Source organism: Rhinolophus sinicus, linkage group LG05 (genome assembly GCF_036562045.2).
Source record: "Rhinolophus sinicus isolate RSC01 linkage group LG05, ASM3656204v1, whole genome shotgun sequence".
Taxonomy (NCBI): Eukaryota; Metazoa; Chordata; class Mammalia; order Chiroptera; family Rhinolophidae; genus Rhinolophus; species Rhinolophus sinicus.
Window position 1 is genome coordinate 24815620 of NC_133755.1, and position 26092 is coordinate 24841711.

General features: G+C 38.2%; 3 protein-coding genes across 7 annotated transcripts in view; 1 reads left to right on the top strand and 2 right to left on the bottom strand.

Annotated features, from left to right (window-relative positions):
- The window catches only part of HEATR5B (HEAT repeat containing 5B), a 74274-nt gene extending 71536 nt beyond the window's left edge, over positions 1-2738 (bottom strand). Inside the window, exons 1-2 of one of the 4 annotated variants that reach the window (XM_019741998.2) lie at positions 2643-2738; positions 1672-1819 (exon numbers count right to left, since the gene is read on the bottom strand). In XM_019741998.2, the coding sequence (XP_019597557.2) occupies positions 1672-1797 (126 nt within the window). In that variant the 5' untranslated portion in view covers positions 1798-1819; positions 2643-2738. Of the gene's footprint in view, positions 1-1671; positions 1820-2234; positions 2252-2271; positions 2545-2576; positions 2595-2642 lie in introns of those variants that run through there. The other 3 variants (XM_019742008.2, XM_074331895.1, XM_074331894.1) reach the window with 3 other exon arrangements.
- Positions 2739-2763: 25 nt separating this feature from the next.
- Positions 2764-13341, top strand: GPATCH11 (G-patch domain containing 11). Its single transcript, XM_019742029.2, has 9 exons — positions 2764-2943; positions 6414-6484; positions 7035-7261; positions 8065-8106; positions 8741-8861; positions 8992-9082; positions 9960-10082; positions 11010-11091; positions 11806-13341. Exons 2-9 carry the CDS (start codon positions 6438-6440, stop codon positions 11859-11861), a joined length of 789 nt encoding a protein of 262 aa, XP_019597588.2. The 5' UTR covers positions 2764-2943; positions 6414-6437; the 3' UTR covers positions 11862-13341.
- Positions 13342-13708: 367 nt separating this feature from the next.
- EIF2AK2 (eukaryotic translation initiation factor 2 alpha kinase 2) overlaps positions 13709-26092 on the bottom strand; it is a 28787-nt gene continuing 16403 nt past the window's right edge. The window contains exons 11-16 of one of the 2 annotated variants that reach the window (XM_074331896.1): positions 24721-24834; positions 22844-23024; positions 22287-22415; positions 20474-20575; positions 19151-19204; positions 13709-18748 (exon numbers count right to left, since the gene is read on the bottom strand). In XM_074331896.1, the coding sequence (XP_074187997.1) occupies positions 18638-18748; positions 19151-19204; positions 20474-20575; positions 22287-22415; positions 22844-23024; positions 24721-24834 (691 nt within the window). In that variant the 3' untranslated portion in view covers positions 13709-18637. The remainder of the gene's footprint in view (positions 18749-19150; positions 19205-20473; positions 20576-22286; positions 22416-22843; positions 23025-24720; positions 24835-26092) is intronic. The other variant, XM_019742045.2, reaches the window with a different exon arrangement.

The following is a 26092-nucleotide window of genomic DNA, read 5'->3' on the forward strand; positions in this document are numbered from 1 at the left end:
AGTTTGTGAGGGGGAAATCAAGAATTTGGTTTTGAATATGTTAATTTTGAGATGCTGTTTAGATATCCAAGAGGTGGGTCAGCTCGTTGGATATGTGGGAGTCACTACTGCTAGATGGTAGTAAAAATCATGACATTAGATGATGTCACTGAAGGCATAACAATAAATAGATTTTTTTTAAAAGTGCCCAGAATTCAGAAAGAGCCAATAAAAAACAATGAAGAGTAACTAGTGAAGAAGGAGGCGAACGAAAAGCAAATGGTGGCTTGGGAGCCACAAATAAGAGAAGCGTAACACAAAGTGTGCATCAGCAGAAATGAAAGCAATCTATTTTTTAATTTGGGTACAGGGAGTACAGACGTTCATATTATTATGCTTCATAACTCAGATAACTTTATATACTCTTTTGTATTTTTCAATTTCACAGCAAAAAATATTTTAAGTATTAGAGACTCAACTATATCAAAAGCTGCTGGTAGGTCAATTAAGACAGAATACTGACCACTGGTTTGGGCAATTTGAGATCACTGATGACTAAAAAAGAGCTGTTTCAGTGGAGTGAAGACAACAAACACCCAATTGGAGGGGGATTAAGAGAAAATAGAAACTTCCAGTTAAAGAAGCCCCACTACAGGGCAACAATAACAACAAAAGCACAATCCACAAGGGTAAAGAAAATAGGAAAAGAAACAATGCAAAATATGGAAGCCAGGTATCCCCAACAGGGAAAGCTGAGAAGAGACCCAACTTACAACACAGAACCCTCTAAAATCTCATGTTTTCTTGTTGTTGTTGTTGTTTTGAGGCCCTAAGAACTTAAGGAGGAGTGAAGCTGTGCCTAGAAATGGAGGGAATAGTTGAGAGCCTAAGAAGCTGTAAGACTCCCATATCTCACTCCGCCATTCTGGACTTAGGAAGCTCAGGCACAGCTGTGGGCTATGAAAACTACTGAAAACAGGGGAATGAAGTGAGAGTTTGCATACTGAATGTTGAAGTCCCCAGCCTTCTCCCACAATTCCTAGAACCCAGACAGCTAGTCGCATACCTGAGGACACTAGAGTAGAGAAGTCTCTACCGGGGAATGATGAGCCAAGAACCTAACATACTAATGTCGGCGGCTCCTCAAAGAACCAGACCATCCTACGGTGAAGCACACTTCACCCTGCCCAGAAAACTTTTTACTCCTCATTCTAAAATTTGAGCAGACAGCCAAAGAACATCAGATGTTTGAGGAAAGCATCTAATTAGAACGACAGAAAATGACAAGCAATGTGGATGAAATAGACTATGCAGGAAGAAGGAAACAGCAATTAAGAAAAGTCTATGATTTACTCCTCTGAGAGATAAATGAAGATATTGTGATAGCTAGGCAGCACTGAGGGACCACTTGAAGTTGGAGATAATGAATTTAAAGTCACAGAGTCATGTTTTTCACCAGTCACATTCAGCTGTCCAGGTAGAGACATGAAGTAGGCAACAAGGTTGATTTAAAGGAGGTTTGGGTACTGCTACAGAATAGAAAAAGGACAGACAAGAAATCCATATCACAGTGCAATATGCTCCAGTCCTGTAAGTGACCCACGACCTTTCCAAAATATAATGTTTTCTCATAAATCATGAACACATAATACTCTTGATTATGTTAACACAACTGGAAAAAATATAACATACCTTGTTGGCAGCAACCAAGACTTTATCAAGAAATCGCAACCACTCAAAGATAAAAACTGGTCTCTTTGCTTCTGTGATTTGAGCCAAAGCTTCTTCGTTTAGCAATAAACTGTGGGCTAACTCCATTACTGAAGTTTTAAATTCACACCTTAAAGCAACAAATTAAAAAAAAATACTTACAATTTTTATTTTAAGGTTAAAAGTCGAGCTTAATGAATGCAACCACTAAGAAATGAAAAGTCAGCCTTTACTTCTCATCTCATTTGGAGGAAACTTAACATAATTTCTTTAAGGCAAAACCTGAGGGCCGAATTTTAAAGGGCAGGGGTACAAAACAAAAAAAACAAAAAAAGAAAAGAAAAAAATGCGGTAAAAAATTAAAATAAATACTACAAATAAGGCATTATTCCAGAAGAAATGTGTCTAGTAAAACATATGTCATTAATCCATTCCATAAACTGGAAAACCGAAGCAGCAAGATCAATCAAAGCCCTGACAACCCAGCCTCCTTTTCTCTGATCCACTTCTGGGCGCACAGCACCCTTACCCCTCCCCTGCTGCACCTGGCCAGGAATACATCAAATGTCCCAGCACGAATACCCCAGCTGGAAGTCTCCAAGTGTTTTCCTGCAGGGAAGGGTTGGGGGCGGCCGAAGCTTCAATGACAACGCCCGGCGGTCGGAGAAGGCAGGCTGCGCGCGCTGCGGGTCTGGATTAACAAGACTCCTCCAAGGACCACAGCGCAGCGCCGGGCCTGGGAGAAATGCAAGAGGCCGTCGCAGGCCTCGGCAGTCACTCCAGCTGTCAACCCCAGGAGACGAGGGCTCGGAATCGAGCCCAGCGCTTGAAAGGGGAAAATGTCCCTTACGATCTTGAATTTCCTCCCCAGCCCTCTGAAAACGTACGGGGAGGTCGGGGGTGTGTATGCGCGTCGACGTGCATGCTTTGGCGGCGAATGGGGGCGGCCTCACCTCCTAGGCTGGCAGGGACCGATCAGAAGAGCTCCGAAACCAGCACCGCCGTCAGGGGGCCCGGATGCCCCTCCTCCCGCGTTCAGGCCAGCAGGAAACGAGGGGAGAGCGCGTGCGCGGAAGACAGTCTTGCGCAAGCGTACTAACCATGTCCTCTTGGCCCCGCCTGCCACAGGTTTCCAATTGATTCTGCTCACCTACACTCAGGTTGAGGCAGAGGCCCAGGAGTCCTGAGCTTGTTGGGGAGCGTCTGCGCTGCGCGCACTTTCGCTAGCAGGCCCCGGGCGAGCAGCGCTGCCAGGTAAGGCGCGGGAGACGCCGGGTGGAATGATAAAGGGCGGCGATCTGTGTGCTGGTTGTGACTACCCCATCACACCATCACCCACAGTCCCCCACTGTGGGTGTTCTCGTCTGTGGGAGGCTTGCAGCCCGAGGGTCGCGGGAGGGTAGGGATCAGCGGTCCCTGAGGGGAGTGGTTGAGTCAGGCGTTTCTTGTCACCTTTCTGCTGTGCATCTGCTTAGCCCATCCACTAGGAAGTGTAGTGGGACTCTCGGTATAGCAGAAGCAGCACTTTTGTTGCCACCTCCCTGACCTCTCTCTGCCACAAAACAAAACCTACTCCTACAGTCTGACGCCTCTCAAAAACGGGTAACTCCGTTGTTGCAGGTGTTCAGACCAAAAGCCGTGGAATAATCCTTGACATCACCTCCAATCCCTTAGCAACTCTTCTTAGCTGTACCTTCAAAATACACCCGGAATGCGACCACTTCTTACCACCTCCTCTGCTGTCAGTGTGGGCCAAACCGCCGTCATCTCTGCCTGGCTTATCGCCTTGTGAGATTTGTCCTATGCTTGATGGGAATGGATGATGCTAAAGTATGTTGTACTCATAAAAAGGGAGCTTTAAAAACGATCTGTAACCCCCACCTTCAGATCTGCCTAGCACTTTGGAGTGGTTCACGTAAAGATAATGAATCCTATCTGCAGTAGCAAGAGCCCTGAGACCTAGATTCTTTGTGGTGTTGAGCAAGTCATTTAGCCATACTGAGCCTTAATTTCTCCAACTAGAAAGCAGAACCATATTCTTACCTTGCAGAATTGTTAATGATCATTAAATGAGATAAAGGTGTGTGATGTATTGGATAAGTGCTAAATTTTTATGCGTAAACATACTAGTATCACAAATGAAGAATCTGAGGTTTAGAGACAGTGGGTGAATTACCACAAATGCTGTATATAATCTTCCACGTTTTAAATTTATTACATTATAATGAAAAGAAAATTAAGCAAAACTAAACTGTAGTGTTTCAGGATGCACACATGGATGATGAAACTATAAACAAATGGAGGTGATTGGAAGGGGTGCGATTGGTTGGCTCCTGGAATAGCTAACAAGGTTCTATCTTCTGATAGCGGTGATGGTTTGCATTATCTTTTGCTGTACAACACATTATTCCAAAATTTAGCAGCTCAAATAACTACAATCATTTATTATCTCACAGTTTCTGTGGGTCAGAAATTTGTTACTGGTTTAGCTTAGCTCAGACTTTCTTAATAAGTTGTCGTGAAGATGCCAGCCCAGGCTGAGTGATTTGAAGTCTTGACTGGTGCTAGAGGGTCCATTTCCAAGGTAGCACACTCATGTACCCCCCAAATTTGTGCTGGTTGTGGACAGGAAGTCTCAGTTCTTCCCATGTGGACCTCTCCATAGAGCTGCATGTCCTCACTACATGACAGCTAACTTCCTTCAGAGTGAGGAATTTAACTTCAGAGTCATTTAACTAAGAGCTGTAGTGTCTTTTATGACCACAAGTCATAGTCCATCATTTCCACAATATCCTGTTGATTACACAGGTTAGTCCTGTTTACTGTGGAAGGAGACTACCCTAGGATGTTGAAAACCAAGAAGCAAGAACCATTGGGGGCCATCTTGGAGGCTACCACATGGTTGCAAGTATTTGCCTCACAATAATTCATTAAGCTGTACATTTTATGTGGTTTTCTGTATTGATGATATATTTACATCAAGGAATTAAAAAATGTAAGACATGATGACTGAAAAATGTATTTTATTATTACAAAATTACAATTAATAAAAACTTCTGATAATTGCTAAGCATTAAGAATTTATGATGTGACAGTGGTAGGCAGCAGGAATATAAGGGACTTGTCTTTGTGGTTTACAGTCTAGTTGGGAAGATATACATGAAAAATACTAAAAACTAGTACAGTAATTCTTTTCTCATCCAGTGTAATTGTTCAGCCTCTCAGCTGCAGTTGACAGAATCCCTACTCAAACAAGCTTACTTAATGAAGAAATTTATTAGCCCATGTAGCTGGGAAGAATGCTAGGTTACAGCATTCTTCTAGTTACAGCTCCTCAAAGAAAGAGCTACAGGAATCAGGGTCTTGGGAACTAGGGTTGGAGACTCATTGCTTTTCTCTATTTTCTCTGTCTGGCATCATTCTGCAGAGCAGGATCTCTTCATATGGCCAAGAAGATGGCCTTCCCAGCCCAGCTTCACCTACCTCCAGTTCAGAAACCCCAGTGAAAAGAATTTCTTTCCCCACAATCTATATATTTATATCATGTGAGGAAAGAAATTCTTCTTTGCCTTGGTTGGATCATCCCCACCCCTACTGTGGGGACATAAGGTACTATAATTGGCCATCTTGTGCCCAAGGGAGGATGGAATACTGAGATTGCCACCCTCCTCTAGAACCACATGGAGGGCAGAGGGCTGGGTTCCCAAAGGGAAGCACTAACATCACCAGGGAGCCTGTTAGAAATGCCAGCTCAGGCTCCAGCTCAGAATCAGACTCCGCATTTTAAGAAGATCCTGGGGCAAATCATATACACAATAAAGTTTGAAACGCACATTTCTGGATAATTATTTTTATCCCTCTACGGACCAACAATTACATGATTTTAGCTATTTTGGATGGAAACTCTCCTCAAGAATGTCTCCATGTGAGTGAGGATTTTAACTATATCAAGTTCCAAATGGGCAGCTTGAATATACAGAGCTGTAGAGAGAGACCTGGTGTGGTCAGGGCAGGTTTTTGTGAAGGAGGGCAGCTTAGGCCTAGGAAGAAGGAAAGCATCTGTGGTATGTTCAGAGGGCAATGAGAAGCCGGTGTGCTTTGAATAATGACCCTAAAGGAGAGTCAGGGGTCAGATTATGAAGGACTTTTGCTACAGTGTTAAAATGACTGGTTCTCCATGGCCTACGGGGTCAAGTTTATTGAAGGATTTGAAACAGGCAAGTATTACGACCTGACTTGTGTTTTTAAAAAAGCACTCTGGAGAGGGTATAGAGGATGGATTGGAAGAGGAGAAGCCCACGGCAATGAGACCAATTGGGAGGCAGTTGTAATAGTTCGTGACAAGAGAAGGGCTAGGAAGTACAACGGCCTTTGTCGGGTGAGAAAGAAACGCCTGACCTAAAGCATTGGTCACAAGTATGGACACAAATGCCTATGAGGAATATTATAGAGGAAGAAGTGACAGGTTTATAAGAGGTCAGGAATGGGTAGCTAGCAGTGACATTAATTGGGAAATATAAGGGATGAAGGAGGTTTGGGGTGGAAGAGAACGAGTTGTTTGGGTCGTTGAGTTTGAGAGCTCCTCACAGAAAAATGTCAAAAGGGCACTGGAATGTGGAGTAGAGCTCTGGAGAAAGGTTATGGCGGGGGATACAGAAAGGTTTATTTCTATTTTGGTAAACTAAAAAAATCATAATTGTTACTTGATCCTACTTGATTTGTAGGTACTTTTGTCATATGAAATTAAGATGGCAGAAGAAGAGGACTATATGTCTGATTCCTTCATTAATGTCCAGTAAGTAACTGTACACTTCATGTAATAATATGTACTGACATCAATGTAGACTCTTAAGCAATGACACTGGTTTTAAATGTGAGGTTCGAAAGTTAGTCGTATTGCTTTATGGAAACACTGTCTACATGTCCATACAAAGATACAAAGAGCCTCTTCCTTTCTAATGCTAAGCATTTTACTTCTGCCATTGATTATTTTTATTACCTTCTGCCAAGGAAATTTACCCTTTTTCTTTATCTTATTGTTTCTTCTAGCTACTGTTCATCTTTGCTCTTTATTATTGCCAACCGTATAGAAATTTAGTCCGAACTTGCTATTTGTAGTTTCTTCAACTCTGTGCTTTCTTTAGTTTCCTACAATCTGGCCACACAGCCTTCCTCACTTTTACTAAAACAGCCATTCTCAGAAGTCACTGTTAACATTCTAATATTGATGATAACAACGGTAATCAGGAAGGTAGCACTGAAAAACTATGTCAAGTAAGTAAGTATCAGAGTCATGAGAAAACGTCATGTATTCCTCTAAAATAACCGTTTCCCTTATTCTTCAGAGAAGATGTCAGACCAGGATTGCCAATGTTGAGGCAAATTCGAGAAGCCCGTCGAAAAGAAGAAAAGCAGCAGGAAGCTAATTTGAAAAACAGGCAGAAGAGTCTAAAGGAAGAAGAACAAGAAAGACGTGACATTGGGTTGAAGAACGCACTAGGCTGTGAAAACAAAGGGTTTGCTTTGCTCCAGAAGATGGGATATAAAAGTGGTCAGGCCCTTGGCAAGAGTGGTAAGTCACATCTGGAAACAGATGTTCCTGACCACCACATTGTGATTTATCAATGGGTACCAGAGGTGGCTCTTTCGTCTTTCTCCACCTACACAGAAATGAAAACAGCTTAAGTGTCTCAGTCTCCCATGTGCTAACAAGCGTTATAGAGAACTTTCATTTTCCCACATCCACTTTAGACAGCCATGTGCCATCAGCCCAGCTCAGCCTTGAAGGCACTAACAACCAGGATGGACGAAGCTTACACTGGAGGCAACAGCTAGGAATGGTGACAAGAGAAGGGCTAGGAAGTGCAATGGCCAAAGGACAGTAAAGCAACATTAAAGATGATGTCAGGACTCTGCCTGTTTGCTGTGTGCCTGTGGCAGCTGCCCGAGTGACCAGCCAGTTAGAGAAGCTCCATTCTCACTTCTCTTTTTAGGAAGTAAGACTGTCATTAAGATATAGAGGCCATATGTATATAGTAGCCTCTGTAAGCTCTTCTTCTTTTCTTCTCTCCTTTATCGTAATTGATTTGATCTTCACCTAGCAAGCCTGTCACCCTCTTGGATATACATAATACCAGTTTTCCACTTCTTAAAACCCTACCTTCAGGTGACATAGGAGACTGTGGGGCAGCCTTATTGGGGACTAGGTATTCAAAAGGAGATAGTTGATTAGAGTATTGATGTTCAGATTTCAGTTTGAATATTATTGAAACAGGAATGGGTATGTAGGGAACATTGTCAAGTTGCGTACTATGCGTACCTGTAGTTTGAGGAAGAATTTCTAACATAGTTTGTGTTTTGTTCTCTTTTTTTTAGGAGATGGTATTGTTGAACCAATTCCCCTCAAAGTCAAAACAGGTATCTATTTTTAGAGCTATCTGCCAGTAATGATAACTGATGCTTAGATCTAGCACATAAATTTGCTTAATACATTTTTTTATGATGGTACTATTACAGTGCTTATCATAGGAAGCCCTCAGTCAAATGTTTCTTAGTTAAACTTCTAAACCTTTTAAACTAAAAATAAAAGTAAGTTTTAGTTGAGTATAAAATAAAATTTAAATCATAAAATATGGGGGGAAATTGTTGTAACCATTAAACACGCAAAGGTATTTTTGGCAATTGAAATATCCTAAAAATATTCTGAGACAGATTTATACATTAAATGTTTTTCTCTATATCTTGGATGAATTAAAGAGGAAAAGAATGTATCTTATTTGTTTATATTTATATGAAAATGTGACAGTTGGTATTATTTTCCCAATTTAAAAAATTTGTATAGTATTACTATCTTATTAGATCAGACTAATGATCTCAAATTTTGGGGGGGTTTAAAAAAAAACTCTCTAGTGTTTTCTCCTGTCATTCTTGTCAAATGATTTTGAGTAATTGTACTAAAGTTAGAATTGCATTTAATTTGTAAATATATTTAAATTGTCATGTTTTGATGTATAAAGTCAGTACGTTTCTCATTAGAATTGTCTTGAAACAGGGAAAAGTGGCATTGGTCATGAAGCATCATTAAAACGGAAAGCAGAGGAAAAATTAGAAAACTATAGAAGAAAGAGTCACATGAAAAACCAAACTGAAGCAAAAGCTGCAGAAGAGTTTCGGTAAACTTTGATATCTGAGCTGCTTTGGTTTTCATCTTTTCTGTATTGTAAAATGTTTTCTGGCACTTGAGCATATCAAATGGGTAAAGAGTGTACAGACCTTGAATGCACTATTTTTTCTTTCATTTAGAATGCGACTTAAAAATAAGCAAGATGAAATGAAGCTAGAAGGAGATCTTAGAAGAAGCCAGCGAGCCTGTCAACAATTGGATACTCAGAAGGCAAGCCTTTTACCTGCTTTCTGTTTTGGTAGTAAAGTGTTTTGGCCCCAGTATGATTTGCTATGTATTTATATTTTTAAAAACAAAACAAAACACTCCAAGCCTGGTGTATTCAGCCTTCTACCCATTAAAGCTTTCGTTTAACATGTACTACTGATCTGTGATAACTGATACAATAATGACTGATTCACTGCAGGAAACTGAGTAGTCTGAATTATCCAGTAAGGGTTAAATAACATTTTTACATTAATTGTTCTCTGCTTATTTGAATATTGGTTACTTAAAGGCACTATGTGCGGAAATTCTATTCACCAGAGTATTTGACTAACTAGAAGAGCTTATTTTCAGTCCATATTCTTTACCTTATGTGTCCCTTACTAAAAAGGTCATAGTAGAAGACTATCTATTTCAGACTTGAATGATTTTTAAAATTCTGTCTTTGATTTTATTTTTATTTTGCTTTTATTTTTTATTTTGATGGTTCAAAATGACTTCATTTAAAGTCTCAACAATGTTTATTAAATTTCCCTCATACATAAATGGACTGCTGGAAGCAATCTCTCATTTTTCTGTATTTCCGTAGCACTTCATTTTGAATGTATGTCATGACACTTAAGATTTCCCAGCTTATTATGTCTTATATTATACCCATTAAGTTATTTATTTCCATAGCTTATTTTCCCTACTAGAATATCAGCAACTTGGAGACAATATTCTAACTGGGTTTTGCATTCCCAGAGTTCCTGGTAGAGTACTTTAGTCTTGAAAGAACACTCAGTAAATATTTAATTGGAAGAAGAAATTTATCTTGACATGAACATACTTGTGGTAGTCTTATGTTTGCTATGTTTAATTGGGAATGATTCCATATTTTCAGAATATTCAGGTTCCCAGGGAGGCCTGGTACTGGTTGAGGCCTGAAGAAGAGACGGAAGAAGAGGAAGAGGAAGAGGAAGAAAAAGAACAAGATGAAGATGAATATAACAGTGAAGATTTAAGTGTACGTCTTGGCCCAGTTCCTTGAGCAGGGTGTCTCAGCCTTGGCGCTGTTAACAAGTTAGCTGGGTACTTGTCGTGCAGTGCCATTCTGCGCATTGGAAGATACCCAGCAGCCTCCCTGGCCTCCACCCACCAGATGCCAGTTGCACGTCCCCCTCGTGATGACCAACACTATCTCCAGACATTGCTGAATGTCTTCTGAGGGGAAGAGTCACCCCTTGTTGAGAACCACTGCATTATAGATTTTCTTTTTTATTAACCCCAAATCAAAACTTCATATGAATTTTTCCCTTTAGCATCAGTTTACCCTCTCACCTCAGCTTGATGGATTAGATGCAAATGTAATTTATTTTCATTTCTACTGTGTTTCCTATTAAATTTGTGGAAGTGATTGTAATGAGTACGTCTCTCCCCCACCCATAAACAAAACAAAGCAAAAAAACAAAATTCAAAGGAAGTGGAGATTATTCAAGAAAGGAATAACATTTCTGTGGTTACTTGTATATAAGAGTTTTGTAGGACTTCCGCAATTTGAAAAAACTATGTTGCTCTTCACTGGGAGACCACTGATCAGAACTTTAACGGTAAAGGGAGGCGGTGTTCACCCTCATCCCATGGTGGGAGGTATATTCTTTGAAAATGAAAGTGGTCTTTAAAGAATTCTGATCCTAAGAGAGCTAGCCGAAATCTACTTTCTAAATGTTAACAAGTGGGCTCTGTTGTGTCTGGCAGACTTATGAAAATAACCAGGGTGGCTGGCAAACTGGGACTCGTTCTAATATGTTCTGCCTTTGACACCTCTCCTAAATGGTTGAGAGTCAGTAGCAGAAGATTTCTGGCCTTGGGCTAATTCAGCATGTTCCAGAAGACCAGAAAACCAAGATTCTGTTCAGTGTGAACCATTAATGTGCTTGTGTCCTGTATCTAGGTCCTGGACAAGTTACAAATATTGACCAGTTATTTAAGAGAAGAACATCTCTATTGTATTTGGTGTGGAACAGCCTATGAAGGTAAGAAAAATACTTTAAACATTTTTTGAAATAATGAATACAAGTGCTCTTTGTTTTAACTTTGATTTTTTGTAAAAGTCACAGTTTCCACAGACAATGGAAATTTCTTATTCCACTCAAATGGTAATGTGGGATCAATGTCTTAAAGAAATAGTGGATGTAAAAATAATCGAGGCCTTATTAAAGGTATTTTTAACTTTTCAGAAATGGAATGTGTAGAAGGGAATTTTCAGTCTTTTATTTCAAAAGAGAATTCTGAATCCCTTAAGGGTTTTGTTTTTTTCATGCTTTATTTTTAGAGATTCTTTCTCCAGCTACAGAAACTTAAAAAATATATTAAATTTTTAGAACTAATTTTTGTATAGACTATTGTCCCTGAACCCTGAAAATCAGCATGTTGAAATTCACTCCATTTTTTGTTGTTTTTCTAATTGTAAGAAAAGAAATGGTTTAATACTCGCCATATGTCTTCTGGAACCAAATACTTTCCCTCCTCACATATTTGCCCATGTTGGCTTTATTAACTTGAATTTAAGGACTTTATACTTAAGAGTGAAGAATATTTGGTTATTGTTGTTATTATCTTTTCCTGGTTTGGTTAGCAGAGTAAGTAGCAAACACATCTACAAAATCCATGTTAGGTTGAAATAATTTTCTAGAGTAGTGTACCATAGAAGTTGTATTAATCTTTTATTTTCCTCACATAAATTACAGATAAAGAAGACCTGTCTTCCAATTGCCCAGGACCAACTTCTGCAGATCATGACTAAGATTATTCTCAATAAAGTAGAAACTTGGAAAATGCTGTTGTTCCCACGCAAAGAAAGACAGTTGAGCAGTTAGAATGCCCAGATTTTTGATGCCAGTAAAGAAAAAGGGGCTGTATATGTTTTTTTCTTTTTGTATGTTAGAATTACTTTGTAGTTTAGAATGTAATTGTTCACCGACTTCTAAAAAAAACATAATGGAATTCTATCTCAGAACACAAGTATCATCACAGACATGGGCCATTACAATTTCTGACTGTTGTGATGCTCCTGATGTTGAAGGACAACAACAGGTAACTCCCTTATTCCCCTTTTCATTTCGGGAGAAACTGAGAAATAAGACATGGGAGTCAGAGAGAGATCAAAGTATCAGCTTTCTGGTCAATGAAGCTGAAATAGTGAGCAAGGCTGAGGTGTTCTCCAGTCAGATTCCCTCATATATCTGCCTGGTTGGAGAGAACTGCACACCTCTGCCCTGCTGGGACACAGCCCATCACTGCATTCTGAGACCAGGTAGCTTACATGGTGAGAATGCACCAGGGGTTGGGCCATACAGGCTAGCTTCCTTCTCCCAACCTCCCTCATCAGATCAGACACTTCTCTGTTGAGAGGGAATGAATGAGGGTTCAGAGCTTGTTTCCACACTTCTCAGAGCTCACGGCCTTAAAACAGACCATTCCATTTCTGGGTAGCGCTAAGTGATTTTAAAGTTCTTTTTCTGTCTTAAGCTGAAATCTGCTTCCCTATAATTTAATCATTCGATTAAAGACATACTGTGGCACACTTCTAGAAAGCTCCATCCAAGGTTGGGCATCAAAATTATGAACTTTTTTAAAAGTTCACAAACTCAGATGCCTCCTTTAGTGGTTTTGATTCAGCTAATCTAGGGTATTTTCTGGATATTTGTATTTATTTCAAATTTCTTAAAAGTCTGATAAGCACCTGTGGATGAGAACTAGTGCTGTAGGTATAATATAGAGCACTACTGTTGTCGGAATAGACTCACGACCTCACTGTACAGTTTTACATCTCACCTTTCAGTAGCATTGAGCAAGAGATCAACCTCTTCCTTTTATTAGAAACAGCTTACATGAGAACATAGCAAAAGCTAACCTCCACTGGCTCTAGTTTGTATATAATCAGTAATACAAACTTGTTTTAGTCTATGATCTTATATGACCTAATTCACTTGTTCTCAAGTTTAACTTGGGGAACTTTAAAAAATGATAATGCAAGGGTCCCACCTCCAGAGATTCTGATGTAATTGGTCACTGTGGCCTTGATTCTAAGATGCAGCAGAGCTTGTGAACCACTAACCTGGTTAACTTCTGGGCCTCAGTTCTTCAGTTAGAAAATGAATCATTATTTTTGTGAACATAGATACATATATAAAATATTGGAGTTTATATAGTTGGATAATACTGTTCAATATTTATTGGTTTCATTTAAAAAATAATAAAATTGTATTAATAGTGAAAACAAAGGAGTACATCTTTCCCTTGGGATTATAGTCGGATCCTTTCCTGTCATTTCAGCCAACATACTGACATTCCTTTAGTCAGTCCCAAAGCCATATGGATTGTTTCACATGAAATAAACTCAGGAACTGGCTTCCTTTTCTCCTCTTACCGACTAGGGGGACAGCCCACCACCTGCCCAGTAGCCTAGAATATTTTGAGTATGTTTCTGAACAATTATGCTGAGAATGGTTAATAACCTTGATGGAACCCATGATTCCACCAGAGCTGTGGTCTGCATTTCCAGGCCAATGGCTAGAACGAGGCCTCCTTGGAAAGTGGGAGACATCTCTCCATTCTTATCCATCAATAGTTAAAAATAAAGGCTTTCGATATTAGTAAAAAAAAATTTTATTCTTATATGCCTTTTAGGACTTCATAGCTAGACAATAATGAAAACCAAAAGAAGCAAAACATTGAATTTTTTTTAATTTGCTTTAGAACGTGAAATTTGAAATATAAATGTTAACATATCATTTACTTTTGTTTATATTGTGTTACATTTATTTTCAAAGTCTCACCTAGCATTTCTAAAATGTTTCATTTTCCTTATAAATCCAAAATACTGGAGCTTCTAAAATTGAAAGACTTCAATATACCAAACTGATTTACCTTACATACTTTGTCATTTTTCCAAATATTTAATTGTTGAAGTTTTTAAAGTGAACATTATTTAGTATTAGGTACATTTTGTCAGATCAAGAATATGAAATCAACACTTATTCCCCACCAATTCCAACGCACTCACAGAGCTCCTGCTTTAAGCAGAACAGTGTTACTTGCTACCTCGGGGTATACAGAAATGACAGTGCCTGTCCCCACTTTCCAGAAATTCACAATATGAGGTTAACAGCCCCATAGGAATAACAGCTCCAAGGCAAACTGCTGAACACGATTCTGAGGGAACCCAACAATGGGAGTCGGAGGGTGAAGTTTCATGCTAAGTGGGCGGTGGTGGAACACTGGAAATAGCACTGAATTTGGGTTCCCAACATATAACTTTGATATGCAAAGTAAGGAGGAAGGAGTTACAGTATGACCCAACATTTTCACGCTTAGGTATTTACCCAGGAGACAATGGAAACATGTCCACATAAAACCTGCATGTGAATATTCCCAGTCGCATTGTTCATAATAGCAGGAAAGAGGAAGCAACCCAAATGTCTATCAACTGACGAATACATAAAACGTGATGTAGCCAAATAATTGGAAATGATTTGGCAATAAAAGGAATGGAGTACTGGTCCATTCTACAACATGGATGAACATTAAAAACATTACACCCAGTGAAAAAGATCACATGTTGCAGGATTCCATTTAAATGAAATGTCCAGAATGGGCAGGTCTATAGGGATATAAAGTAGGTGAGTGATTGCCAAGAATTGGGGGAAGTGGAGGAATGACCGCTAACGGGTTTGGGGTTCCTTTTTGAGGTGACAAAAATGTCTAAATTGATTGTGGTGATGGTTGCACAGTACTAAACACTATTGAACTATATACTTTAAATGGGTGAATCATATGGTATGTGAATTATATCTAAATAAACCTGCCATTCAATAAAAGTTGAAGGGAAGGTTAGGTAGAGTCCACAGCAGAAAGCCACTGAGTGCAAAAGCCTATTCAGGTAACACTGAGCCAACCAGTGTGGCGTATTTAGGTAGCAATGAATGTGTGTCATGGAATGCCAGCCTCCACGGGAGCATAGTCCTACCAACACCTTGACTTTAACTTAGGGAAACTCATTTCAGACTTCTGGCCTACAGAAGTGTAAGAGAAATAATATGTGCTGTTTTAAGCCACCAAGTTTATGGTAATTGGTAATTAAAGCAGCCATAGGACACGAATACAGGTCTCAATCAAATCAACCCCTAAAGAGCCACAAATATTTGAGAGAGATTTTATTTGCCTCACAGTTTTACCTATTACACAGTTTTTAATCAGAGTTTAAGCCAATAGTGGGGCCACTGTACAGCTCTCAACTGTAGTCCCTTCATCTGAGACCATGCTGAGGAAAGGTAGGGCTGGGATAAGCCATAGTCACAGATTCAGAATCACAGACCTTAAGGACTGGATTGATATTAAATAGGAAGAGTAAATATTTAAATGGAGATGTCTGCCATGCTTTGTTCCTTAGCCCTCTGTCCTCTATATAGTATCTCCCTTGCCAAGCCCTTGAATTCAAAGTGAAGTATCGGGTTATTTCCAGATAACACACACATCCCGTCTCCTTAGTCCCCACCCCGCATTTCCTATGGTATGCTCTACATCATCACCTGAATATTCTGGCACCACCCAAAAGTCAGCATCTCCAAATGAGATCCAACATTTTACCTCCCAAATGCGCTCCACCTCACCATTTTGAAAGATGCACAGTGGTCCCACTATTGACTTAAACTCTAATGAACTGTGTGATAGATAAAAGGGCGAAAGAAAATCTCTCAAATATGTGTGCTCCGTGGGGGGTTAACTGGATGAAGACCTGTATTTCCTTTAATGGCATCATATTCCTGCCACTCACCTTCAAACAGAGCTGGAAGTTAATACCTGATGCTTACCTTTTCCTAAATCCTCACATCCAATTATTTGCCAACTCCTGTTGGTTCTGTCCCCTCCTATTACCCAGGCCTTCTTAGCCTCTTGGACTTCTGACCTTTCAAATGCAGTCTCCTCCTGCTCCAACCCATTCTAAACACTCTGTTTCCAAGTACCAGTTGGGTCACACCCCTGCTTAAAACAACAAAAATCCCATCTGTCACCTTTGGAGGTTGCTAGGGCACTGATACATTCTAAAAAATTAATAACTTATTTATCCCATCTTTCCCATTCAGCTTTAGAGAAAGTTCTTCTTGATAAAGGAATCATAGATGATAAATGCAAGAGGTTTAAAAATCACTATCTTGTAACCCCTAATGAGATAATGGATCCAGACAACATTCATCAATGGTTGCTAACACCATTAGGTGAAAAATTGATAGGAAGCTTTGTAATAGATGACATCACCACAACCCACCAATCAATCTTAAAATCACCCAAAGTGGAACAAACAGACATCAGGTTCTTCCTGAAGTGATCCAAAATAAAGTATATAGCATTACCTATGGAGTATTCTTGAAAAAAAGTTATGAACCAGAATCAAATCAAGTTTCTAGCTCTAAATAGACACCATAGGGATACCAGCAGCCAAATCCTGAAGGGAGGAGAAGCTACAGAACATATGATTCAGTTGCTTCCTCAAATAAATGCCAAGAAGAAGGAAACTAAAAATGGGTAAATGTTATAGAGTAAAAGAGACATACCAACTAAATGCAAGGTTGGATCCTGATTTAAACAATCTGCAGAAAGATATTTTTGAGATAGGTAAACTGAATACAAGCTGAATGATATAATTAAAGACACTGTATTAATTTTGAGTGACAATGACATTTTAGTTTTGTTAAAATTAAAAACAGCTTATCTGTTAGAGATGATTTTTAAGTATTTACAAGTGAAATGATATAATACCTTAAATTTTCTTTAAAATACTCCAGCAAAAATTTTTTAGAAGGGGGTAAATATATACATCATACAAAGATATAGATCTATCTTTCAAAATCTCTTTATGTGTGTATTTTAATTTGCAAATAAGGTCCCTGGCGTTTGCCTCTCTCCTCCTCTGATTACGAGGATACTTTTTATTTAATTTTGAGGCTGAGAAAATATATATTCACAAATAAATAAAAGCTTTCAAGAGATGCTTTATTTTTTCATAATAGTGTAAATTTAAAATGAGAGAAGGTGAAAAAGTAAGGCTACCTTTTTTGAGTATATACCCTTATTCATTAAATCCAGGTAATACTGGTCTTTAAAAAAGATTTCTCTCCTCCCAGAAAAATTTCAAACCTACAGAAAAGTTCAAAGAATATTACAAGAAACACTTCTATATACTCCATCTAGATTTATCAATTGTTCAACTGTTAACACTTCGCCACATTTGCTTTTTCTCTCTCTCTTCATATACACATGGATCTTAGCTGAATATTTGACAGTTGCAAATATGCCACTTCACTCCTAGATATTTCTGCATACATTGCCTCGGAATAAAACATTTTCCTGCATGACCACAATATCATCACACCTATGAAAATTAACAAGTATATTATCTAATATGCCATGCCCTTGCCTAAACTGCCAATTTGGTCTCCTCTTTACTCCTCTCAATCCCTCGCTGGGATGTCACTTCAAGCCCTATGCCATGATATCTCAGGAGAAAGTCATCTTGCCCCTCCAAATTGACTATTTTCTTACGTTTAGCTACTGCCTTCTAGCAGCACCATTATCGTCTCTTTGAAGTATTTGTTATAAGACATTCAAAATGTATTTGAGATACAAAGAATAACTGTGCAGTAAACACTAGTGGACTCAACATCCAGTTTTAAAAAAATAAGTTAACTGTACCTTTGAAATCCACTTCCCCACTCCACTCCTGTCCCTCCTCTGAGATAACCACTAGCAGAATTGAACAATTCTCGTAACTTTCCTTCCCTTTATTGTTTTACCACATTTGTTTGGATTCCTAAACCAAATGGTATCATTTACCATGTTCTGGAACGTTATATACATGGAATCATTCCATATATATTTTCTGTAAACTGCTTTGTTGCTTAACATTATGTTCCCGAAATTTATTTTCACTGCTATATAGTATTCCAATGTGAATATAACACAATGTAGGTATCCATTCTTGTTATGGACAGTAGTGTTGTTTTCTGTTCCTTTGGCTTTTATAAACAGGATTTCTATGAACATTCTAGTAGACGTACATAGGAATGGAATTGATGGCTTTCACAGTATATACACACTTAACTTTACTAGATGATACCAAATTGTTTTCCAAAGTGATTGTATATAACTTAACTTTTTATGATTAGCATTTTTCTCCAACTGACTTGTTAGCTACTTAAGACAGGGAAAGATCTTATTTCTTTTTTACCTAGAAACCATGGATACTTAATACTTATTAATTGACAGATTCACTAATTGATACTAAAAAATTGAGGGATTTTTCCTTATCTTCAAACTAAGGAGATGAACTGGGAAAAAGCCAAAAATAAAAATGTTTTTGAAGTTAAAAAATGAAAAACTTTTTGCAAATGTAGTAAAAAATTAAGGGAAAAATGAAAATAGCAGATAACTACTATTGATATTCCCTAGCAGATTTCAGACAGTTACAGGAAAATCGAACATCAAAAGCAGGATACTTTTTTGAAAGGCTCTAAAATGTGTTTAGTCCTTTTTCTCTGGAGCATTCTTCCACTCCTTCAAAGTCTTTAGTATTTCAGATGTGTTAGGTCGTTTCTTGGGTTCCATTGAGAGTAATTTCAGAAGAAGAATTTTCTGTAATGATAATAAGAGTCAATATGAAAAATAAAACATTGGCCAGCCTGATGGCTCAGGTGGTTGGAGCGCCTTGCTCCTGACGCAAAGGTCATCGGTTCAAGTCCCACATGGGCCAGTGAGCTGCACCCTCTACAGCTAAGATTGTGAACAACAGTTCTGCCTGCAGCTGGGCTGCTGTGAGCAGCCGGAGGTCGGCGTGAGCTGGTCGACCGGCTACCGACTGCCTCAGCAAGGCTCATAATACCAGCATGGGCCAGGGAGCTATGTCCTACACAACTAGACTGAGAAACACAACTAGACTGGCTTGATCTGGAATTGGGTGGGGGGAGGTGGAAAAAGGGGAGGAAAAAGAATAAAACATTGAAATAAACAAAATTTTGACCCTTTTCAAGTGCTTACTTCTTTGTCATCAAATACTTCTGGGGGATTACCATCCTTTAGACTTTCAAACATCTGAAAATAAAACAGATATATTCATTAGGAAATTAGTCTCTTGGGAGGAAAAATAAACTTAGGAGTGAGCACTAAAGACTGGGATACCCTAAATCTAGGATATTTCCAGATCTTTGGAAAGTCTCTTTACCCAAGAAGCAAGCAGGATGTCCCTTCCCACCCCACCCCATCTAACAACCATCTTTAATACTATAACATATTGAAGTGTTCAGAGCATCATATGCATTATCTCCCTTCATCTTTTTTTTGAACCCTGAATGACAGGTATTTTCATTTCCCTGTTTTACAGAGGAGAAGGCTGTTGATGCCAGGTGAGTCCCCTTTACTGAACTATGGATAGGCTATCCAGTTGGCTGATGTCTTTAGTGACTCCCAACTGCCTTCACAAGAGAGTTCACATTCTTGCCTTAATTGAGCCTCAACCTGTTTTTCCAACCCCATCAACCACCACTTCCCTGTAACTTATATACTCCAATAAAAATATCAGACACTACTGGTATCCCCAAACACACTCTGCACTTTCCTGTCTCTAAGCCGGAACCACCTTCTTTCTATTTTGGACTATTAGAAGCCAACCAATCCTTCAGGGCCCAGCTTCAATGCCTTCCCACCCCTGGGAAGATCCCCCTCCTAACTGTTTCCATTAGACTTCACGCCTTCTCCCAAAACACACAGAACATTCTCTTATAATATCTTCCCTTCTCGAATATAAGCTGCTTGCAAATAAGGCTTATTCACTTTTGAAATCCTTGTAGCACTTAGCACAGTGTCTTAAACTAAAGCAGGCAATCAAAATTTCACTGATTTAAATAGGAAGAAACAGTTACAGTTTTATGAAAGGCACACACCTTCCAAAACACCCCAAAGTTTTTGGTCTTTAACAAAAAGCGTTTGTTGTTTGTTTTTAATTTTTTTGTTTTTCAATTACAGTTGATATTCAACATTCAGTTTCAATGTGGCTTCTTTATATCCTTTGTTATAGGAGTCCTGTTCAGCTCATCTTCAAGTGTAGTTATTCTATAATGTAGTTGTAATTTTCATGTGATTATGGGAGGTGAGCCTTTATCTACTCTACCATCTTGATCGGAACTCCTAACGAAAAGTTTTGGTTGCCCAAACTTGAAAGAGATAAAATCCATATTTCCTTTGCAGTCAACACTAAGATGTTCAAGCCCATCCTCACACAAGAGCAATAACTGTCTGCAGAAGCACTCTGAAGATGATGGCCAATAATTTTTATTGCTTAATTATTTCTGTGAGATTATTTACCTTAAGTGTTTCGTGATGAGTGCGACACACATGAAGAAGCTCTGCAAGAATCAGCCCTAAAGCAAAGATGTCCACTTTGTTTCCATATCCTAGTGAAGAAACCTACAGAGACCAAAATATATTTACATTCGCTAATCACCTGATATAAATATCCATGCCTTCTGAAGACAAAAAACTTATTTGACCAAAATATATTTTACAACAGTGGGTGCTTGTTAGCGAGATCTGTGGAATCTAACTGCTCAAGCTCAAATCTCTGTTACTAAACAGCTGAATCATCTGTGTAAATTAACCATCTACATGGGAATAATCTCAACCATAAAATGGAGATAACAATAGTTTCATCCTCAGAGTTTGACTGTGGGGTTAAACGAGATGTAGCAGGTGAAACAGTTAAAACACTTCCCAAAAGTGACTTGCATGCAAATGTTCATCGAAGATTTAGTCATAATATTCCATAACTGGAAGCAATCCAAAGTCACCAGGAGAATGGATAAACAAATTGTGGTATACAGGTGTATTTCATTTTATTCCACTTGGCTGTACTGCATTTTTAAAATTTAGATCAGAAACCCATTCAGAAACACTTTGATGTGATGTGGGATAGCAAATGATAATGTTTTCCCAAAAGGCTTATCCATTTGAACTTAGAAAATGATGTCTTCTGGTTTCATTTCTTTCACCTATTATTGCCTCACCAACCAAATATTAGAATATTACATAAACTTAGTTGATAAAGCAGTGGCAAGATTTGAGAGGATTGACTCCAATTTTGAAAGAAGGTCTGCTCTGCCTAAAATGCTATCAAACAGTATCACATGCTACAGAGAAATCATATGTGAAAGGGAGAGTCAATTGATGTGTCAAATTTCATTGCTGTCTTATTTTAATAATCTGTCACAGCCACCCCAACCATCAGCAACCACCACCCTGATCAGTCAACAGCCATCAAAATCAAGGCAAGACCCACCACGAGCAAAAAGATTACAACTTGCTGAAGGCTCCGGTAATGATGGTTAGCATATTTTGGCAATAAAGTATTCTTTAATTAAGATAATATGTGATTTTTAGACATAATGCTATTGCGTATATACAGTATAGTGTAAATATAACTTTTATATGCACTGGGAAACCAAAAAATCCAGGTGACTTGCTTTATTGCAATGGTTGGAACTGAACCCACAATATCTCCATGGTACGCCTATATTCATATTATGGAATAGTACTCAGAAATAAAGGGAATAATCTGCTGGTTACAAGCAACTAGAGGTTCTCCTACAGACATTACTTTAAGTGAAGTAATCACATATACAAGAGAACATACTGTATGAACGCATCCATAGGTAGCTCAAGATCACAGAAAACTAATCAATGGTGATAGAAATCAGAGCACTGGTTGCCTCTGGGCAGTGGGGAGGAGGGACTGACTGGAAAGGCATCTGAGGGAGTTTTCTTAGGTTGTGTCAGACTTATTTGTACTGATATAGAAAGATTATGATACATTGTTGAGTGAAAAAAATCAAGTCACATAAGAACACTTTAGTACCCTATAAAAATGGATGTATACATGTTTTTATGTATAAACGTCTGTGTAAATATATATTTGTGTTTGTATATTTTTATACCTCCCAGAAAATGATGTAAAAGGATAAAGAAGAGTAAAAATAAAAAGGAAGGTTAAGGGGAATTTTCCATTTCTATTCTATAGACTTCTGTACTGTTTTAATTTTATAAGAGGTGTCTATTATTTTCATAATTTCAAAAAATGAAAGAGGTAAAAAAAACATATAGACAGAAAAGAAAGGGACCTCACCTGTTCTGGGCTCATGTATGTTATAGTTCCCACATTCTTTGTCCGATTTCCCTTATGTTCCAGGAATGTTACAAGTCCAAAGTCTCCAATCTTTATTTGTCTTGTACCTACTAAAAATATGTTACCCGGCTAGAGAAAAAGAAAACACAATATTTAATCTATAAGTACCAATTTGACAGACTGGTCTCATATATCCAAATCATATTTAGCGATGGCTATCTTTATATTTATTTATAAGGCATTTCCCCTTAAAATTCCCAAAACAGGAAATTTAATGTCAGAGGTCTTTAAAATGACAGCTGAGGAAGTAAGGACTTCTGTCAGCAGACAAGGCTTCCTGTAGAGCTCAGTGTCTTGATGAGTTTACTAGCCCTGGGGATCTTCTGAGTCGTGCTATGGAACGGTGCATAGGGCAAGTCCTAAATCCATCCTAACCTTAGAGGAGCAGAGATATTATTTCCTCACAACTGTCAACCAATTCTACAATTTGAGAAGACTGATTTTAAAATTACTCAATCATAGGTATCAATCCCTAACAAATCACATTTTCCTCTTACCTTAAGATCTCGATGAATTAACCCATTCGAATGTATAAAATCCACTCCTGCTACTATTTGCTCATATAATTCCAAAGATAAATATTTGTTTGGTTTCTGGTCTCTTCTCTTCTCAAGCCACTGTTCCAATGTCCCTTTATCACAGTATTCCATTTGGATGAAAAGGCACTTAGTCAATGACCTGGATATAAAAGTCATAGAGAAGTAGCAATAAATTTATAAAAATACATTTCTCTTTTAAAATCATACCTTCTCTTAAGATGCACAAAATGTCTCAAAACAGAAATCTAAATACAACAAATAAATTTGAATCAAAATTTAATAAACCATTTTTTATTTACATCATAAGTTCCCAGATGTGCAGAGCTTTATTTGTTTAGCTAATTTATGAAGTATAACCCTGTCCATTCTTTAACGCTGAAGGTCTTGATCACCTATTCTAATAGATAGGAAAGGGAACACTAATGCAGTAGAGTTGCAGGAAAACCAAATAGACACAGACAACAGTTTAGTGGTTAGCAGAGGGTAATGGGGGCGGGTCGTAAAAGAGGGTAAAGGGATCAAACATACGGTGATGGAAGGAGAACTGACTCTCGGTAGTGAACACACAATGCAATATATAGATGAAATATATTATAGAATTGTACACTTGAAACCTATGTAATTTTACTAACCAATGTCACCCCAATAAATTTAATAAAAATTTTAAAAGTAAAGATACATCACAAATAAAAAAAATACTTTAAATACACTTAAGAAACAAATATTATTATTATATAAAGTAATTTTGAAATATTTTAATTCACCATCAATCTACTGAGCATCTATTTTGTAAAAGGCACAGAACAGGCATCTAGAGACGAGAAAATTAGACACTATCTTTGCTGTCACGGGACGACAGTTTAATAAAAGAGAGATAAAGGAAAAACAAACCTAAAACAATAGTACAAGGATAGATACTCTAAGAGAAGTGCCAACAAATTGCTATGAGACATAAGTCGGAGGACTGATTTTGCTAACCATGTTGTTTTTCTTTTTCCTAAACTAAGTTGGTCTCAATATTAATTTATATTCGTTGAACGTACGTTGGCTAGAAAACAGAAAGAGGTAGTCAAGAATTTCCTGAAAGCTGAAGAAGTCCCGTGTGCTGACAGTAGTCAAGAACTCCTGAAACGGGTGATAAAGTTCTCAATTACATGGGGTGGAGACAGGCGCACTGGAGTCAGGAGATGATGAATGAACAGCCCACAATGCCCTCAGGACTGCCGTGAGAGGACAGTCCCAAGAAACACTTTCAAAGGGAGATGCGAGCTCTTTAGAACCCTCCAGTCCTTTAGCAGTGGCTTTCCTGAGACAAAACATGAGGGATTCAAGGTGGGGTGCCCCCATCACAGCTCATGGTCTTAAAATTATTTTCACTGCCCACCACCCCACCTAAATGGTGTAGTTGCATTTGAAAGAAACCCCTTGACTGCACCCCACCCATTGGGGCCTGAGAGAGAAAGAGAAAAGTGCTGGCAGCTGAGGAGGGAACCTCCAGTTACAGTAGCTACATGTTCAAACTTCCTTCACAAGACTGCATTTACAGTCTGGACTGAAATTGGGGCATGTGAGCGAGCCTATACATTAAACAATGGAGTCAGGAAAGCCAAACCTGACATTTTGAAAATGGCTGAGGACAATGAGAAACTAGGAAGGACCAAGGAAAAAATGATTCATTGTCCTCCTTACCTGCAGAATGGAGTCATAACAGTGTTTCAGTGTTTGCAGTTGTGATTATTAAACGTGTTAATTAATGGCCTTATCCGGTGGCCCACACATAGTCAATGACAGTTTCCTCCATCCTACTATAGCTATGAGCATTTCTTTTTAGTTACCTTCTGTTGTTGCTTTCATCAAGAGTAAAATCAGTTCCATCCCAACAACTACAGTAACGGACAATATTTTGATGATCAAGCTTTGCCAAAGCTTTGACTTCACGCTCTACCTTCCTAGTCAGTAGAAACAGAGAATTAGAAATGATCAGTACACATCCCTGATAATAACAAAACACTTCAAATAACAGGAACCAACTATCAACACTCCTTTATTAAACAGTTGCCAGGTTCCCACAGCCTGAGTGATAGTATGAAAGCCAGGGGCACTGAAAAAGAAAAAGTGAACACACAGAAAAAAAACATAGCTATCATATTTTCCACTCTCAACATAAAAGAAAGAGCAGTGACTTAAATGAGCCCAAACATCAGACAATTTAAAAGTCATTTGTAGTAGCCCTTGAAATGCCAACGATACAATTTTGGGTGCCTAATTCATACATTATGTATTGTTTAGACTTCTGTTAAAGTCACTTTGGATTTCATAAACAAACCCCATTTGGGAAGAGAGGGTAGGTAACCCAGGCAGCATGGAGAACTTCATTCAGAACACTCCATATGGGGCAAAAATACACAAAGGAGGAGATGTATGTAGAGAAACTGACTTCACTGTACATTGTGGGAGCTTTACAGGGATTTGTAGTCAGGAGCTGAGACAGACAATTCTGCGCTAAATGGAGTAAACAAATTTGAGATGTCAAGGATGAGAAAAGATAAGCAAACATTGTACACTTTCAGTTTTTAATTTGAAAAAAATTTTATATGACATAAAATTTGTGAAAATAAAGAAAGAATTACTCATACATTGATGATCCTAACACAATGAGTTATTATTTTAGATTATTTCTTATTGTGTTTCTTCCTATATATTTATATATATTTTTAATTATAGTATATAATTTTTATCCGATTCTTTCACGTTATCTTTACAATTTTTCTTGTTGTTTTACAATTTGTATAATCATCATGTATAAACTTTTTAATGTAAGTTTTCGAAAGTATAAAAACGTGGAGCAAATAGTATAATGAACCCCTACCTAGCCATCAACCAGATGAAATAGTTGCTAACTCCTGGCCAGTTTCGTTTCATCTATACTCTTACCCACTTCCTCATCTTCCCCTGGATTTTTCTGAAGCAACTTCCAGCATTGCATCACTTCATGTGTAAATATTTACAGCATATAACTTTCATTTTTAATGACTTCAAAATAGCCACCGATCAGGGAAGAGAACAAAACATACTTAATCATTTCTTTATTGCTGGACATTTTGTTTTCTCTAATTTTTCATGTTATAAATGACACTGTGATCTATATACGTTGGCACAGTTTTTTCCCGTAATTTGGGTAATATCTTTAGAATAGGTTCCCAGACA